At 41.5% G+C, this 15193-nt stretch overlaps 2 protein-coding genes and 1 long non-coding RNA gene across 3 annotated transcripts; 1 reads left to right on the forward strand and 2 right to left on the reverse strand.

The window, feature by feature from the left end:
• Positions 1-1049: 1049 nt before the first annotated feature.
• On the forward strand, positions 1050-10194 carry LOC108287021 (histone H3.1-like). Its single transcript, XM_017505197.2, has 2 exons — positions 1050-1401; positions 9059-10194. Exons 1-2 carry the CDS (start codon positions 1069-1071, stop codon positions 9380-9382), a joined length of 657 nt encoding a protein of 218 aa, XP_017360686.1. The 5' UTR covers positions 1050-1068; the 3' UTR covers positions 9383-10194.
• On the reverse strand, positions 3968-9059 carry LOC108287027. The gene is made up of 2 exons (XR_001818172.2): positions 8841-9059; positions 3968-4779 (listed from the first exon to the last, which is right to left on the reverse strand). It is a non-coding gene; the product is annotated as an uncharacterized LOC108287027 (long non-coding RNA).
• Positions 10195-12317: 2123 nt separating the features above from the next.
• On the reverse strand, positions 12318-12819 carry LOC108287017 (histone H2B type 1-C/E/F/G/I). Its single transcript, XM_017505193.2, has one exon. The coding sequence runs from the start codon at positions 12775-12777 to the stop codon at positions 12397-12399; it is 381 nt and encodes a 126-aa protein (XP_017360682.1). The 5' UTR covers positions 12778-12819; the 3' UTR covers positions 12318-12396.
• Between the last annotated feature and the right edge of the window lie 2374 nt (positions 12820-15193).

The raw sequence follows: 15193 nt of genomic DNA on the forward strand, positions 1-15193 counted from the left end.
ACTGTCAGCCATGAAATTAACAATCCTTTTTAAAGTTGACATTAAAATGCTTAAAAATACTGGCCAGGCGCTGTGGCTCCAGCCCCAGCACTTTGGGAGCCCTAGGCGTGCTAATCACGAGGTCAGTAGTTTGAGATTAATCTGAGCAACGAGGCGAAACCCTTCTAGTGACTTAAAACAACAGAAATATTCTTAATGAGACAAAGTCATATGCAGTATGTTGCGATTTTTAGGGTCTGTTTTTGCCTTTTGTATGCCAGGTTCAACTCAGCTAACTGATTATAAATAATAATACAAACCTACATCCCCTGGAGTCAGATGGTCCTTAACTGGAGCTTCTTTGCAGTGTTCAGCATGACTAAAAGCTCACACTGACCTTTTCGTGCCAGTTATAAATTTGACTTTTTTTTTTTTTTTTTAAACGCAGACTACACAAATACCAACTGAACCTGTGAAAGAGTGCTTTCGTAGAAGAATGTCATATTTTAGTGAAATCTGGTTCTGTAGCTTAACATCAGGTTTAAAAATTGTTACTTCTGAGTTAACAGTCTTGGTGCATTTGAAATAAATTATTGTAAAACGTCTGCACACTCCAAGTTTAAATAGACAAATGGAAACATGAAATTAGCCTTTCTAAACTTAAGAGGGTTAAAAAGAAATCACTTGGCCAATCACAACCAGCGCGCGTCTTTTCAAAACATTGATCAAAAAAGCCAGTTTCAGGCGCCAACATTTAAAAAAAATTGTCAAGATACGTCATCCCAGTAGCTAGATAAAATTTTGCGGAGGAAAATCAAGGTACGTCTTAAATAAACGTGATAAAGGTGGCACAGAGAGGAAAGGGTTGAAAACACCAGCAATTAAAGGGAACGGACGGAGGAATAGTTTATAGTTGGTCTATAGGCACGGGATGTTCTGTTCGGGAGTGGGAGTCTCCACCAATCGAGCCTAAGAGGAAAGACTGCCTTGTCCAATTTGTCCAATCAGAACAGGACTGTCTTTATATATATGGGTACAAAAGGCTAGGCTTTCGTTTTTTCTTCATTTAGGCGGGTTCAGAAGTTCGCAATGGCTCGTACCAAGCAGACAGCTCGCAAGTCCACTGGTGGGAAGGCGCCTCGCAAGCAGCTGGCCACCAAGGCTGCTCGCAAGAGCGCTCCGGCCACCGGCGGGGTGAAGAAGCCGCACCGCTACCGGCCCGGCACCGTGGCCCTCCGCGAGATCCGCCGCTACCAGAAGTCCACCGAGCTGCTGATTCGCAAGCTGCCATTCCAGCGTCTGGTCCGTGAAATCGCGCAGGATTTCAAGACCGACCTGCGTTTCCAGAGCTCAGCTGTGATGGCGCTGCAGGAGGCCTGCGAGGCCTACCTGGTGGGGCTCTTTGAGGACACAAACCTGTGCGCCATCCATGCAAAGCGAGTGACTATCATGCCCAAGGACATCCAGCTCGCTCGCCGCATTCGTGGGGAGAGGGCATAAATTGTCTTGTGAATGTGTGATAACAAAAACCCAAAGGCTCTTTTCAGAGCCAACAACCTTTTCTATAAAAGATGCTGTGTACTGCTGCTGTCGGTAAACTGGAATCTGAGGTAAGCAGGCATTCTATCCGTTTCCCCTCCCCTCACGGAATTGGTGTAAAATGCTCTATAATAATTGGGCAGCTCCTAAAATAGTCTTTAAGCTACTCTAGTTTTAATTACTCTGTTTTGGGTGGCTGCTTTCTCACGCTCGGATGTCTTATGCTTGGGAACTTTTGATTTAGTAAGATTCTTGGCCATCTTCGATCAACTTAAACCTTTTTCTCCAGCAGCCTCCACCCGCAAAAGCCTTCTTTGGGGGTCTGCTTAACACTCTGCGTTAAGGGTGCCACACACTTTCTTGGGCCTCTCGGCTGCCGGGACAGCTGTCTTGGGCATGACTGCAGCTGCTCTTTTTGCCTTGGTTTTAGTTTTCTCATAGAGCGCCTTGTTTAGCTGGAACGAACCCGAGGCGCTGTTCTTAGCACGAAGCTACCCTTGTTCGTTTTCAAGGCCCACCTTTATTCAAATAATTTTAAATTTTATTTTTAGGGATGGGGTCGCTCACTGCTATCCACGCTGGTCTCTGACTTGTCAGCTTGGCCGTGCGCGGTGGCTCACGCCTGTAATTCCAGCACTTTGGGATGCATAGGCGGGTGGATCACGTAAGGTCAAGAGTTCCAGACCGGCGTGCCCAAGACACTGAAACTTCCTCTGTTCTAAAAATACAAAAATTAGCCGGGTGTGGTGGCACGCATCTGTAGTCCCAGCTGCTCGGAATGCTAAGGCAGGAGAAGGGCTCGAACCCGGGAGACGGAGGTTGCAGTGAACTGAAGTCGTGCCACTCCACTCGAACCAGGGCAGCAGAGCTAGACTCCAACAACATGAAAAACAACACCGCTAAAAACAATTCCTCAGCTTAAGTGATCCTCCAGCCTTGGCCTCCCAAAATGCTGGGATTACATGTGTAGGCCATCGTGCCAGGCAAGGCCGGGTTTAATGCGGCCGCTCTTCACATTGTAGCCGCCAACACCTTGAGTGAGGCCACAGACCATCCTCTGCGCTTCTTGGAGGCAGCTAAGTCGATAGTGATGGGTCAGATAGAGGTGGCCTGGACGTCTTGCGCTTCACGGCACCTTCGGACTTGCAAAACTTTTTCTTTACTTCAGTCGTTGACTTGGGAGATAGACCAGAAATCACGGCATAAAAAGTTTCGACATAATTGTAGGTTTGGATATCTAACAGTTAAAAAAAAATCAGCCTGCAAGTGTGTCAATTATTACGTGTAAGTCACACACAGACAAGCTGGGCGCTGATTGGTTCCCAGCTCAGTCTTTCAGCTTCGTAGCAACGTAGTCTCAACCCTGTCTCTGAATTGTGTTTTTTGGAATTCAGAAAAGCAAAATAGTTTAAATTTTCTGAGGAGGAATTACACCAATTCTATTCTACAATGAACCTGGACGGCTACGGCTTTATGATCTTTGCATTTTTCTTTTTCTAGTTTTTATTAAAGCAGCCTCAGCCTTTATCGAAAGCTCTGACTTTCAGAAATTCACAGTTCAGAGAGACAACTTATTGATTTTAATTTAAAATATAAATTCTTCCATTTGTGTCTGCAATTGCTTGCTGTCATGTAATAGCCTACAGATTTTTGACTTTTCATCCATGAAACAACTGCTTGATTTTCATTGAGATTTAACCAGAAACTCTTTTTTATGAGAAGGGTTTTTTTTGTTTGTTTTTAAATTTTTGTACAACAACAGCAATAAGGATATTTAGAACAACAGCTCTGATAAAATTAGTTGGGGCTGAAATGTTTTATGATGGCTTCTTAAGACTATTTGGAAGTCTAGTTAATTTGGGAGAGTTCAAGTGAATGTTCAACGATGCCCTGGGAAAATGGGAAATACAATGATCAGTGATTCTCCTGGCATTGGGACTGTTTGCATAGCTGCACTCAGGAGAGATCCAAGAAAGGGCATAAAAGACAGAACCGGACTCATTTATGAGTAAAAGCAGTTTAAAAAAAAAAATTTACTGGGGGAAATTAGTTATTGAAGTATTCATAGGACTTTGTGTTCAGGGGTCTGTCATGCTTAAGGACAGAGGAAGATAGACTTTCGCAAAGTATTAAAGTACCAGGATCAAGAAATATACACACAAAGACCACACACACAAAACTGTCTTAAGAGAGCAATTTAAAAAGCCATGTTTTATATTCAGTACTACATTTCTTGTTTAAACAATGATATAGGCTTAAAGTGAAAGAAGTACACCTTATGTTCGATATGAGAAGAAAATGGAATGATGGCAAAAAGCGATTTAACTGATTTTTCTCCACTCCTCAGTGTCTTGAACATCTGTTGATCTGGGGAGCATGTACAATTCTATGTCTTACTAAGACTGTGAAGGAGAAACATGCTGGGAACAGACAGAGCAAAGCACAAAAGTTGAGGGTTTCACACTTTTTTATCCCATCAAAATTAACAAATGACTTCATGTAGCAAATTCAACTAGGACATGAACAAATTAATAAATGTCAATAAAAATGAAAATCAGTTCAAATGGTTGGGATGAGATGAGAAATGAGCTAAATATGAATCACATTTACTTTGAGTGTGTATTAACTGTTTCTGGAGCCCATGTATTTCTAATCTTAAAATGGCTTTGACCCACCATATTTGATTTTCCTGAGCACCAACAAAGGAAGAAGTGACTTCTAGCCTTCCAACTGCAGGAATTTTCTAAGGTACTATCCTATTTGCCTTCATGGGTTCTTTAGTTACTTTCATGCAAGTAACTGAAGTCTCTCCTTTTCAGGCCTGTCCTCTTGCTTAAGGATCAAACTTGCATTTCAGAATGATTGCTTGTTCATCTTCTATACCAGACTCTCAGTAGAACCATCCTCATCTAAGTAGCTTCTGTCTAAGATTGCAGAATGTTGGCTTGATTGTTCACCTGTATCATACCCTGAATATATCCAACCACATAAAGGAAGCAACCTTTCAAGTGACATTCCTATACATTCTATTCATAACACTATTCTTTTGTGAAGTAACACTTCAATTATTCGCTTTCTTTTGTTGCCAAATCCAATCTGTTACTAATTCTTCTTAAATCCATCTTTCCTTCTTTATTTTCCTTTTCATGGTTGTAATTCTTACTCTTCTATTTCTTCTTTGGACTGCCTATTTTTATAGCCTTCTTAAGGGCCGTTTTCTTCTCTCATCTCTCTGTGCTGTCATGCATCCTCTTCATTGCTCTGGGTGAAATATTCTTCATATGAGCTTCAAATTTACATGCCCCATCTCCTTGTAGCTTTATGGTTTTTTTTTCACTTAAAAACTGTTTTTCTCTATTCTTATAAGCCATGAAGAAAAACCTGGATTCATACAGCTTTAGAATTTAAGAGTAACCTTACTATGGCAATCAAACTTTCTAATATGGTCTTTAAATCAATGATCTGGCAGTGTGGTTTAGTAGAAGCATGGAATTCCAAATATTACGACGTTTACTTGAGTCATGTTTTGCCCTTTGGAGACACGTGATTTTGGTCTAATTATATTACCTTTCAGAGTATCTTTTTTTCATTTTTTATTCTTCCTTTTTCTCACTCCCCAACCCTGTTTTAAACTTCAAACTAATCCAATGACATGCTTTGAAATGTTTCTATTTTTCATTCCCCGTATCTCAAACTGGATGAGATCTCTCCCTGTTTTGCATTCCTACATCAATTTCTCTCTCTTTTCTTTCTTTGTTTCTTTCTTTCTTTTTCTTTCTTTCTTTCTCTTTCTTTCTGTCTTTCTTTGTTTTTGACTTAATCTCGCTATATTGCCCAGGCTGAAGTGCAGTGGCGCAATCTCGGCTCACTGCAACCTCCGCCTTCCAGGTTCAAGGGATTCTTCTGCCTCAGCCTACCAAGTAGCTGGGATTACAGGCAAGCGCTACCACACCCAGCTAATTTTTTTTTTTTTTTTTTTTTGAGATGGAGTTTCGCTCTTGTTACCCAGGCTGGAGTGCAATGGCGCGATCTCGGCTCACCGCAACCTCCGCCTCCTGGGTTCAGGCAATTCTCCTGCCTCAGCCTCCTGAGTAGCTGGGATTACAGGCACGCGCCACGATGCCCAGCTGCTTTTTTGTATTTTTAGTAGAGACGGGGTTTCACCATGTTGACCAGGATGGTCTCGATCTCTTGACCTCGTGATCCACCCGCCTCGGCCTCCCAAAGTGCTGGGATTACAGGCGTGAGCCACTGCGCCCGGCCTGCTAATTTTTGTTATATTTAATAGAGACTAGAGATGGAGTTTTACCATCTTGGCAAGGTTGGTTTCAAACTCCTTACCTCGTGATCTGCACGCCTCGGTCTCCCAACGTGCTGGGATTACAGCCATGAGCCACCACGCCCGGCCCTAGATGGATTTCTTCAAATTCCATGATAATATGTTTCATATTATCTGGATACTTGTCCACTTTCAAATCTTCCTAGTAGTTTACAAATAACTAGAAGGTATAGATTGGTATTGTAGGAATGGCATACAAATGTTTATGTAAAAAAAGCTTGCAGAAATACATACAGGGAGTTGTGTGGAAGCACAACAGAACTCAAGTATCCTTAACCTTCCATTTCTTTATTTTGACTTTAGGGCCACTGCCCAAATGCTTGTTTTCTGCAGCAGTATGTCCTATGCAATACTGTTGACATGGATTTTCATTTTAAATTGAATGACTGGGCGAGGCCTTATACACCACTGAAGATGCAGAGCAATTATGAAATAGGTAACTTGTTCAAGTTTTTGCCATTTAGCTCTAAGTGGCCCATACATACTATGCCTCTCCTAAGAAGGATTTTAGTACTAATTTTGATCTAGATAGAGAATTCATATTTAGCCACCATATTCCTAATTAGGATGAAACAAAGAAATGAAATCACTATGGGGCTTTTTGTTCTTTACACATGTTGTAGAAAAAAAACAATTCTAGCAGCAAAATGACCTTTCTCTATCAATATAAAATAAAGAAAAAAGGGTAAGTTATGGTGGCTCATGCCTGTAATCTCAGAACTCTAGGAAGTTGAGGTACACGGATCACTTAATGGTCAGGAGCTCAAGACCAGCTTGGCCAACATGGTAAAACTTAATCTCTACAAAAAATACAGAAATTAGCTGCGCATGGTAGCAGGCCCTTGTAATCCCAGCTACTTCGGAGGCTGATGCAGGGAAACTGTCTGAATCTGGAAATAGGAGGTTGCAGCCAGCAGAGATAACGCCACGGCACTTGAGGCTGGACGTTAGAGTGAGACTCATTCTCTGAATAAATAAATAAATAAAACACAATGTATTATTGAATAAACACTAAAAGATTTACACACGCAAATGTTTCCAAAGTGAGTACAAAATTAGGAGAAACTCACACACACAGCATAACAGAGGAAAGAGCAATAACTTATTTTGTTTTCTCAAGAGACAGGGGCTATACCTCATGACAACCTCCTGTATATCTTGTGACACTTCTAAATCAATTCCAGAAGTATATTTAATCCTATATAAAGGTTATCTGACCCTGGACCTGGGCCAGGCTGGTCTCAAATTCCTGACCTCAGGTGATCCACCCACCTCCGACTCAAAGTGCTGGGATTACAGGAGTGAACCACTGCGCTCCACCCAGAATAGCAGTTTTAAATGCATTAGATAATATATAGGATTATAAAGTGAAACATTTATATTAATATGCCAATATCAAATTATAAAAAATCTGAATTGGTAAAATCATATGTGCTTTTAAATATTTAATTTTATTTGCTTATTGATTTTGAGACAGAGTCTCACTCTGTTGGCCAGGCTCGAATGCATTTGTGCTATCTTGGGTCAATGCAGCCTCTGCTTCCCAGGTTCAAGCAATTAGCCACCTGAGTAGCTGGTATTACAGGCCTGCACCACCATGCCTGACAAATTTTTGTCTTTTTAGTGGAGACAGAGTTTCGCCATGTTGGCCAGGCTGGTGTCAAACTCTTGGCCTCAAGTGATCCTCACATCTGGGTCTTTCAAAGAGCTAAGATTTACAGGCAGAAGCCACAACCATGTGTGCTTTTTAAATGAATACATTAAATAATAATCTACCCAGATGAAAGACTTAATCTAGTTTAGGAGGATTGAGATTTTTAAATGACATTTTGAGATACTGGCAATGGCAATGTGATACTAATAAAAGCACTTTTCTGCCAGTTCTGCCAATTATACTGTTTGTTTTCTGATTTCATAAATAGAGAAATGCTAAGTTTCCTTTGGAGAATGGTTTAAAATAATAATTAACTTTTTTTTTTTTTTTTTGTTGGCTTCTTTGCTTTGGTCTTTATGTTAATTGGTTGCACAATTTAAATGTTGTTATAGTGTGAACACAATCGAATAATAATTAACTTTTTTTTTTTTTTTTTTTAAACTCATTCCCAGATCCCCTGAAGCCTGTCTATGCATCCAGGTTTAGAACCTTACTCTGCAATTTGTTCCGATGTACCATGTACTAATTGAACAGCTGTGATAAACTTGGTTCTTTTTACAAGTCATGAAGGAAAAGGCAAATATTCCACCCAAAGCACCTGGACATTTTTATGGGGATTAATTATGAGTTAAGTATTTTATTTATTTTGAGGAGATCCCAAAATTAGATTTTAGCAAATTAGGATACTCTCCCTCATCCCTTTAAAAGGGTGAACCTTAGAATAGGAATTGAGAGCAGCCACAGTTTTGTAACATAGCATAAGTAATGTTTAGTGATTGCTTATTCAGAATCTAGATGTGATCCTAAGCATTTTAATAGGATTATCTCTTTTCAACTTACAAAATACTTACAATTCACCTGTTAAAATACATTTAAAAGAAACTTAGTATAGCTTGCCCAAGGTCACCCCACAGCCTGTACGTGAAGTACGCTGTCTCAATAGTTTCCCTGGATTCTATGATGCCAATTTGCTGCCGCCGTAATAGAATGTGGTGAATGATAGATACAGTGCTAGCTACAATTTGTCCATGATTAAAGATCTCTAAATGTGCAACTTTCATATACTTTTAGTTCCCTCAGTAGCACTATCTAGCCTGCATGCCAAAGAGCCCTACTTGGTTAACTAGGCATTAATAAATCAATAAAAGTAATCTCAGATAATAAAGATACGGTTTGCTTAAAATACTTTGAAAGCACCTTGTAAGGGACAACAGTGTGTACTATTTCATATTCTGGGAAAAGTAGGGGAGAACTGTCAAGCATCTTTATCAAAACTTTAAGAACTGGTGACTCAGTTAATGGCTGCAAGTATAGTGTGCAAATACACACACGTATATACCTAGGAGTATTCATTAAATCCCAATAAGGCTCTACTGTTGCCTCAGGTCCCTCCTGGTCTCCTTCAGTCTGAGCAAGGGAGAATTGTTCAGAAGGGCGGGAACTGCCTGTGGTTCCCGCCCCTGCTCTTGAGGTTTTCAAACAGGTCCGTCACGCTATTATAAATACTGCTGAGTGGCTCTGGGAGAGTTACAGTGTTACAAGCTTAGCAGCCTTTCACCATGTCTGGTCGCGGTAAGGGAGGAAAGGGCCTAGGCAAGGGTGGCGCCAAGCGTCATCGTAAGGTATTGCGTGACAATATCCAGGGAATCACTAAGCCCGCCATCCGGCGCTTGGCTCGCCGCGGTGGCGTCAAGCGTATTTCTGGACTCATCTATGAGGAGACTCGCGGAGTGCTAAAGGTTTTCCTGGAAAATGTTATCCGCGATGCTGTCACCTACACGGAACACGCCAAACGCAAGACAGTCACAGCCATGGACGTGGTCTACGCGCTCAAGCGCCAGGGACGCACTCTGTATGGCTTCGGCGGCTGAGTTTAGCGCGACAGTTTTCTACCGCAAAACCAACGGCCCTTTTCAGGGCCACCTACCCACTCAGGAGAAAGAGTAGTAGTCACTGCTTAAAAAATTTATAATTATTTTCACCCTTAATAGCTTCGTATTTTAAGTTCAATTATTTTATTTCCTCTTAGTTTCATATCTTAATGGCCAGTGAGGATGATCCAAGTGTTTTCTGTTTTTTTATTTTCAGACCGTCTCCCTCTGTCGACCTGGCTGGAGTGCAATGGCGCGATCTCGTCGCACTGCAGTCTTGGCCTTCCGGGTTCAAACGATTTTTTTTTGTTCAGCCACTTGGCGTCAACCGGCTTGCGACACGAACGCCAGCTAGTTGTATTTTCTTGTGGAGATGGGTTTTCACCACGTTACCAGGCTGGTCTTGAACTCAAGCTCAGAGATTCCCTCACTTTGGCCTCCGAAAGTTCTAGGATTACAGGCGTGAGCCACCGCTCTTGGCCTGTTTTCTCTTAGCGTAAGAAAACTGATGGCAAACTGCCGTTAACATTCTGCATGGCTATCAGAGAAACAAAGTAGCAAAAACTAGCTGAGAAACAAGTTAGCAAAAGCTGTACTACAGAAGGCAAGCAGTAAAGGCTGATGATGCTGTGAGGAATAGCTAAGAAAATGGATTTAGTTCCTACCAAGGTATTGTTACATGAGAGGCCTCTTAATTTTGTCCTGAGACTCTGCGCTGTTCTTTTATTGGCCATCTGGGTAAATATATCTGATAAGGCCTATGTATTTAGCAGAGGTCATTAAGCATAAGTATTTACTGGAGATCACCTATAAAGTCTTGAAGAATCATCTTCAATACACATTTTGAGGTTTGGGGAAACCTTGTACAGAAGAATGCTTACTTGAAATGTATAACATCTTTGGTTAATTACCTACTTTGTGCCTCTGTTTCTTCACAGTAGTACTACTACTTAGTTTACAGATTTTGGGGTGAAGAAAGATAAAATGTTTCTTAAGCATTTTTGTTTTCTTTCAAAGTCCAGGTTCCAGACTTATGTTAAGCATTTTTACAAGTTCATAACGTGGTACTCTATATTTTGGCTATTTTTATTATTGCTAATACTATTATACTTATTTCTCATGACAGAGAGGCTCAGAGAAAAAGAAGGTGGTATTTTTTTTTCTTAAGGAGGTGGTATTTGAACCATGAAAGTCTATACTTTGTGATACTGTACTGTCATTTTTTGTCTTTGTGGTCTGTGGCAAGTTACTAATCACCCTTCCTTTATCTGTAATGTGTGGGAAACTATACTTTTGTGAGGACTGAGTGAGACAATGTATGATAAATAATATGACAGCTTTACATATTCAACAAATATAAGCTTACATGTATTTTTAAAATGTGCTACAACAAGATGTCTTAGAAAATAAAAGATAATTTTTAAAAGGTTGCAAGTGTATTACATTTTTTTTTAACATAAACATCAAAGCTGAATTCCAGATAACAAAATAAAACACTGTTTTGAAAGATCACTGACAACACTTAAAGTACTGCTGAACACTCAGGCCTGTCCTCTTACTCCCCTTTCCACAATTCCTAGGAAAATGAATTTGCTTGATTCAGCTGGGCTGATTCCTGGATCCATCAAGAGTGATGGCTGAAGAGATAACTGACAGCATAATGTAACTACGTGAGGCTCAGCCCTTAATGGGCTTTTCCCAGGAAAAATAGAATTATTCTGCATCCAGAAGTTGTCACGGATGGTCCCTGGGGTGCCCTCCACAACCATATTCCCAGTGATGTCCATTTGCCATATCCAAAACTCATGTTGTCTGTTCTCGTTCTACTATATAACAGACCTGGACACCACATTCTTTTTGTTTGCTTTTTTGAGATGGAATCTCTCTCTTGCCCAGGCTAGAGTGCAGTGGCACAATCTCTGCTTGCTGCAACCTGTGCTTCCTGGGTTCAAACGATTCTACTGCCTCAGCCTCCCCAGTAGCTTCCGGATTACAAGACTGCACCACAACGCCCGGCTAACTTTTGTATTTTTGGTAGAGATGTGGTTTCGCCATGTTGCCCAGGCTGGTCTCAAACTCCTAACGGACTTCAAGTGATCCGCCTGCCTTGGCCTCCCAAAGAGATGGGATTATAGGTGTGAACCAGCATGCCAGTCTCGACATCTTCTCTGAAACTATTTATTCTCTAGACTTCTGCTGGTTTTATTCCAAACTTACTTACCAGTATTTAGTTTGGGTGTTTTTTTTTTTTTTTTTTTTTTTTTTTTTTTAGACCGAGTCTCTTCTCTGTTTCCCAGGCTGGAGTGCAGTGGTGCGCTCTCGGCTCACTGCAACCTACGCCTCCTGGGTTCAAGAGATTCTATTCTTCTGCCTCAGCCTCCCAAATAGGTGGGACTACAGGCCTGCGCCACTATACCCGGCTAATTTTTGTATTTTTAATAGAGGCGGGGTTTTGCCATGTTGGTCAGGATGGTCTTGAAATACCGACCGCAGGTGATCCTCTCTTCTCGGCCTCCCAAAGTGCTGGAACTACAGGCATGAGCCACCATGCCCAATGTATTGTCTCTCTTCTTTCACTAGGATATCAGCCTCAGGATATCAGTCTCCTCTTTCTGGCTCACTGAAGTATATCAATGCCTGGCAGAGGGAATGCAACCAGTCTCTAATTAAATACTGAATGAAATCCCTTCAACTACTCTGATTTTACAAAATCCGTATATTTTTAAGGATTTAAATAGGAGAAACGAAGTTACCTTTTCATAGAGCAAAACTATCAAAAATTACTGTGACATCTTAGATGCTATCTAGAGATACTTCACAAAGTATTGAAACCAAAGCTTAATGAAGCCACCAGCCCACACAATGCCTTTTTAAGTTTCAAAACATGTCTATTTCAGCTGCAAGAGTTTGCAGTAACTTCATATGCCCGTACATAGCTCCGATTGTGAAAAGGTTGAGTGGCTCTGAAAAGAGCCTTTGGGTTTCCTAAACTAACGTAGTCGGCAGAGCTACGTTTACTTGGAGCTGGTGTACTTGGTGACAGCCTTAGTGCCCTCCGACACTGCGTGCTTGGCCAGCTCCCCGGGCAGCAGCAGGCGCACGGCCGTCTGGATCTCCCTGGAGGTGATGGTCGAGCGCTTGTTGTAATGCGCCAGGCGGGAAGCCTCACCCGCGATGCGCTCGAAGATGTCGTTGACGAAGGAGTTCATGATGCCCATGGCCTTGGAAGAGATGCCGGTGTCGGGGTGGACCTGCTTCAGCACCTTGTACACGTAAACGGAGTAGCTCTCCTTGCGGCTGCGCTTGCGCTTCTTGCCGTCCTTCTTCTGCGCCTTGGTCACCGCCTTCTTGGAGCCCTTCTTCGGGGCGGGAGCGGACTTCGCTGGCTCAGGCATGTTAACGTCGCTGTTCTGCAGCTAGGAACCAAAATGAAGCCTACAGCTCATGATCCTCCGTATTTGTAGTCAACCTTATGTAAATGAAGATTTAGTTTCTCTATCTCTGATTCGTTCTTTAGTCGTGAAGTCTGCATGCAAATGAAGGAGCTTTGGTCTACTCTCCCATTGGTCATATCCTGAGAGCAGTTTTCGAGCACGGGCCACCTAATTAACATTTTATATAACAAGTTCCTATTATTGCAAAGAATTCAGATTAGTTTTCTATTTACTTTAAAAACTAGAAGTTGCTATCCTGTATGCTTTTAAATACCAGGGAGGCAAAGCTCGTGGCGCAGTTCTCTCTCTGAAATGTAAGGCCCCTTTAAAAGCTCCTGGAAAAGCGATGCCTGATTCTACAGCTGCAGGGGAGACCGGAAGAGAAGCGAGCCAGGGGACCGGCAATCACCCACACAATCCCGAGAACAGTGTTTCTTTTTTACAGAGTGCCCAAACACATTTTGGAAATAAAGAGCAGGCAATAAAGCTCCAGAGAGAAGCAAAAACAACTAAAAAGTAAACAGCATCTCTTGAAGAGCTTGAAGAAGACGGGAAATAATGGCATCCTTGAAGAAGAGGGGAAAGAATGTCGTAGCCAACATGTCCACAGTCTTTAATGGAAAAGCGAGTCACACCTAGTTTAGCCCTACAGCAAGGTTCAGAAATAAATATTCAGTCTAGTGAAAAAATTAAAAAAGAAAAAAATGAAACAGCCTGCTATTTAACAAACAGCCCTACTTTCAATTTATTATTATCTTTGGCTAAAGCCCGCTGCCTAGCTAACTGTTCACTACCTGTCCTTCTTAAATTCGACTGTTCTTCTTAAGCCTTCCCTCCTTCACCCCTCGCTCCCCAACCCCCAGCCCGTCTCCACTCTTGCGACCATTCCCACTTCCAGGGCCCTAAGTCTCCAGGCATGAAGGTGCTGCACAAAAAATATTGCACTCCATCGGGTAGCATCTAAACAAAAGTGTACTCTGAATTTATTGTGTCTTATCTTTGTTTCACATAATAATTTTTTTCTCACTTCTTTGATGAGAAAATCTTAAGACCTGTTTAACACTTTTTTAAAATTTCCAATTTAGCTAATGTAGCAGTGTTCATAGAAATAGCTAATGTGCTCCCTTTGTATTTATTTAATCCTAAAAATCTTGGGCCTGGTGCAATGACCCATGCCAGAAATTCCAGCACTTCGGGAGGCGGAGGCGGGTCGATCATGTGAAGTCAGGAGTTCGAGACCAGCCTGTTCAACATGGTGAAACTCGTCTATTAAATATAAAAAATTAGTTGGATGTGGTGGTGAATGCCTGTAATCCCAGTTACTTGGGAGGCTGAAGCAGAAGTATGTTTTGAACCCGCAACGCAGAGGTTGCATTGAGGAGAGATTGTGCCATTGCACTCCACTCCAGCCTGGGCAACAAGAGCAAAACTCCTACCAAAAATAATAATAATAATAAAAAAAGAAGGGCCTGGCGCGGTGGCTCATGCCTGTAATCCAAGCACTTTGGAGGCCAAAGGGGGCGGATCACCTGAGGTCGGGAGTTGAAGACCAGCCTGACCAACATGGTGAAACCCCGTCTTAGAAAACAAAACAAAACCTTATGTCATGAATATTACTTTTTTCCCCATTTAACAGAAAGGGAAGTTGCAGATTGTAGATTGTAACTGCAAATTAGAGCACCTAAGGTGCAGCATCTTCTCCCAAACCCCATCACTTGTAAGAGATGGAACCAGAACGATGATTTAGGTAGAGTCTGCTTGGATTTAGTCCGTTAGAAGAAATTCCCACCTATCTTGGTGGGCTGTTACCAAAAGAGAAAAATGCTTCTTCTTCTTCTCATGTTAAAAGCATGGAAAATGGAGCAGTTGTTCAATGACTCGAAGTTGTCTGACAAAAAAACAAACAAACAAAGCTGATTCTATGGTATATCTAGTCAGTAGAGAAAGAGGAAAAAGATGAATGAGACAGAAAATTTAAACTGTATTAAGGGAAAAGTGGCAGAGGGAGAGAGAGGAAAAAAAACCAGACAAAATGGAGGGAGAGGCAGAAGTGAAGAGTAGGATAAAAAGATAAAGAAATTCACCTAAAGAGGATGAACTAGTATGTTGGAGAGACACAAAATGTACATACACAAAGAAAACTACGGAGACGAGTCCAGTGATACAATCTGCAACTACAAGAAGAAAAAGAAAGAAAAGTGCAGATGAAGGCCCTTAACTACATCCAAAATATGCATATTAGATACTCAACTGAATACATTGGATTGAGATGGTTAAATGATTTTCATGAGGAAGGTAACATTGCCATTTTCGATTTTTGAAATTCCTGCTAAAGACTACAATTTCTGAACTTTTATATCTATATGAATAAAATGGT

Source organism: Cebus imitator, unplaced genomic scaffold (assembly GCF_001604975.1).
Source record: "Cebus imitator isolate Cc_AM_T3 unplaced genomic scaffold, Cebus_imitator-1.0 Scaffold335, whole genome shotgun sequence".
Classification (NCBI taxonomy): Eukaryota; Metazoa; Chordata; class Mammalia; order Primates; family Cebidae; genus Cebus; species Cebus imitator.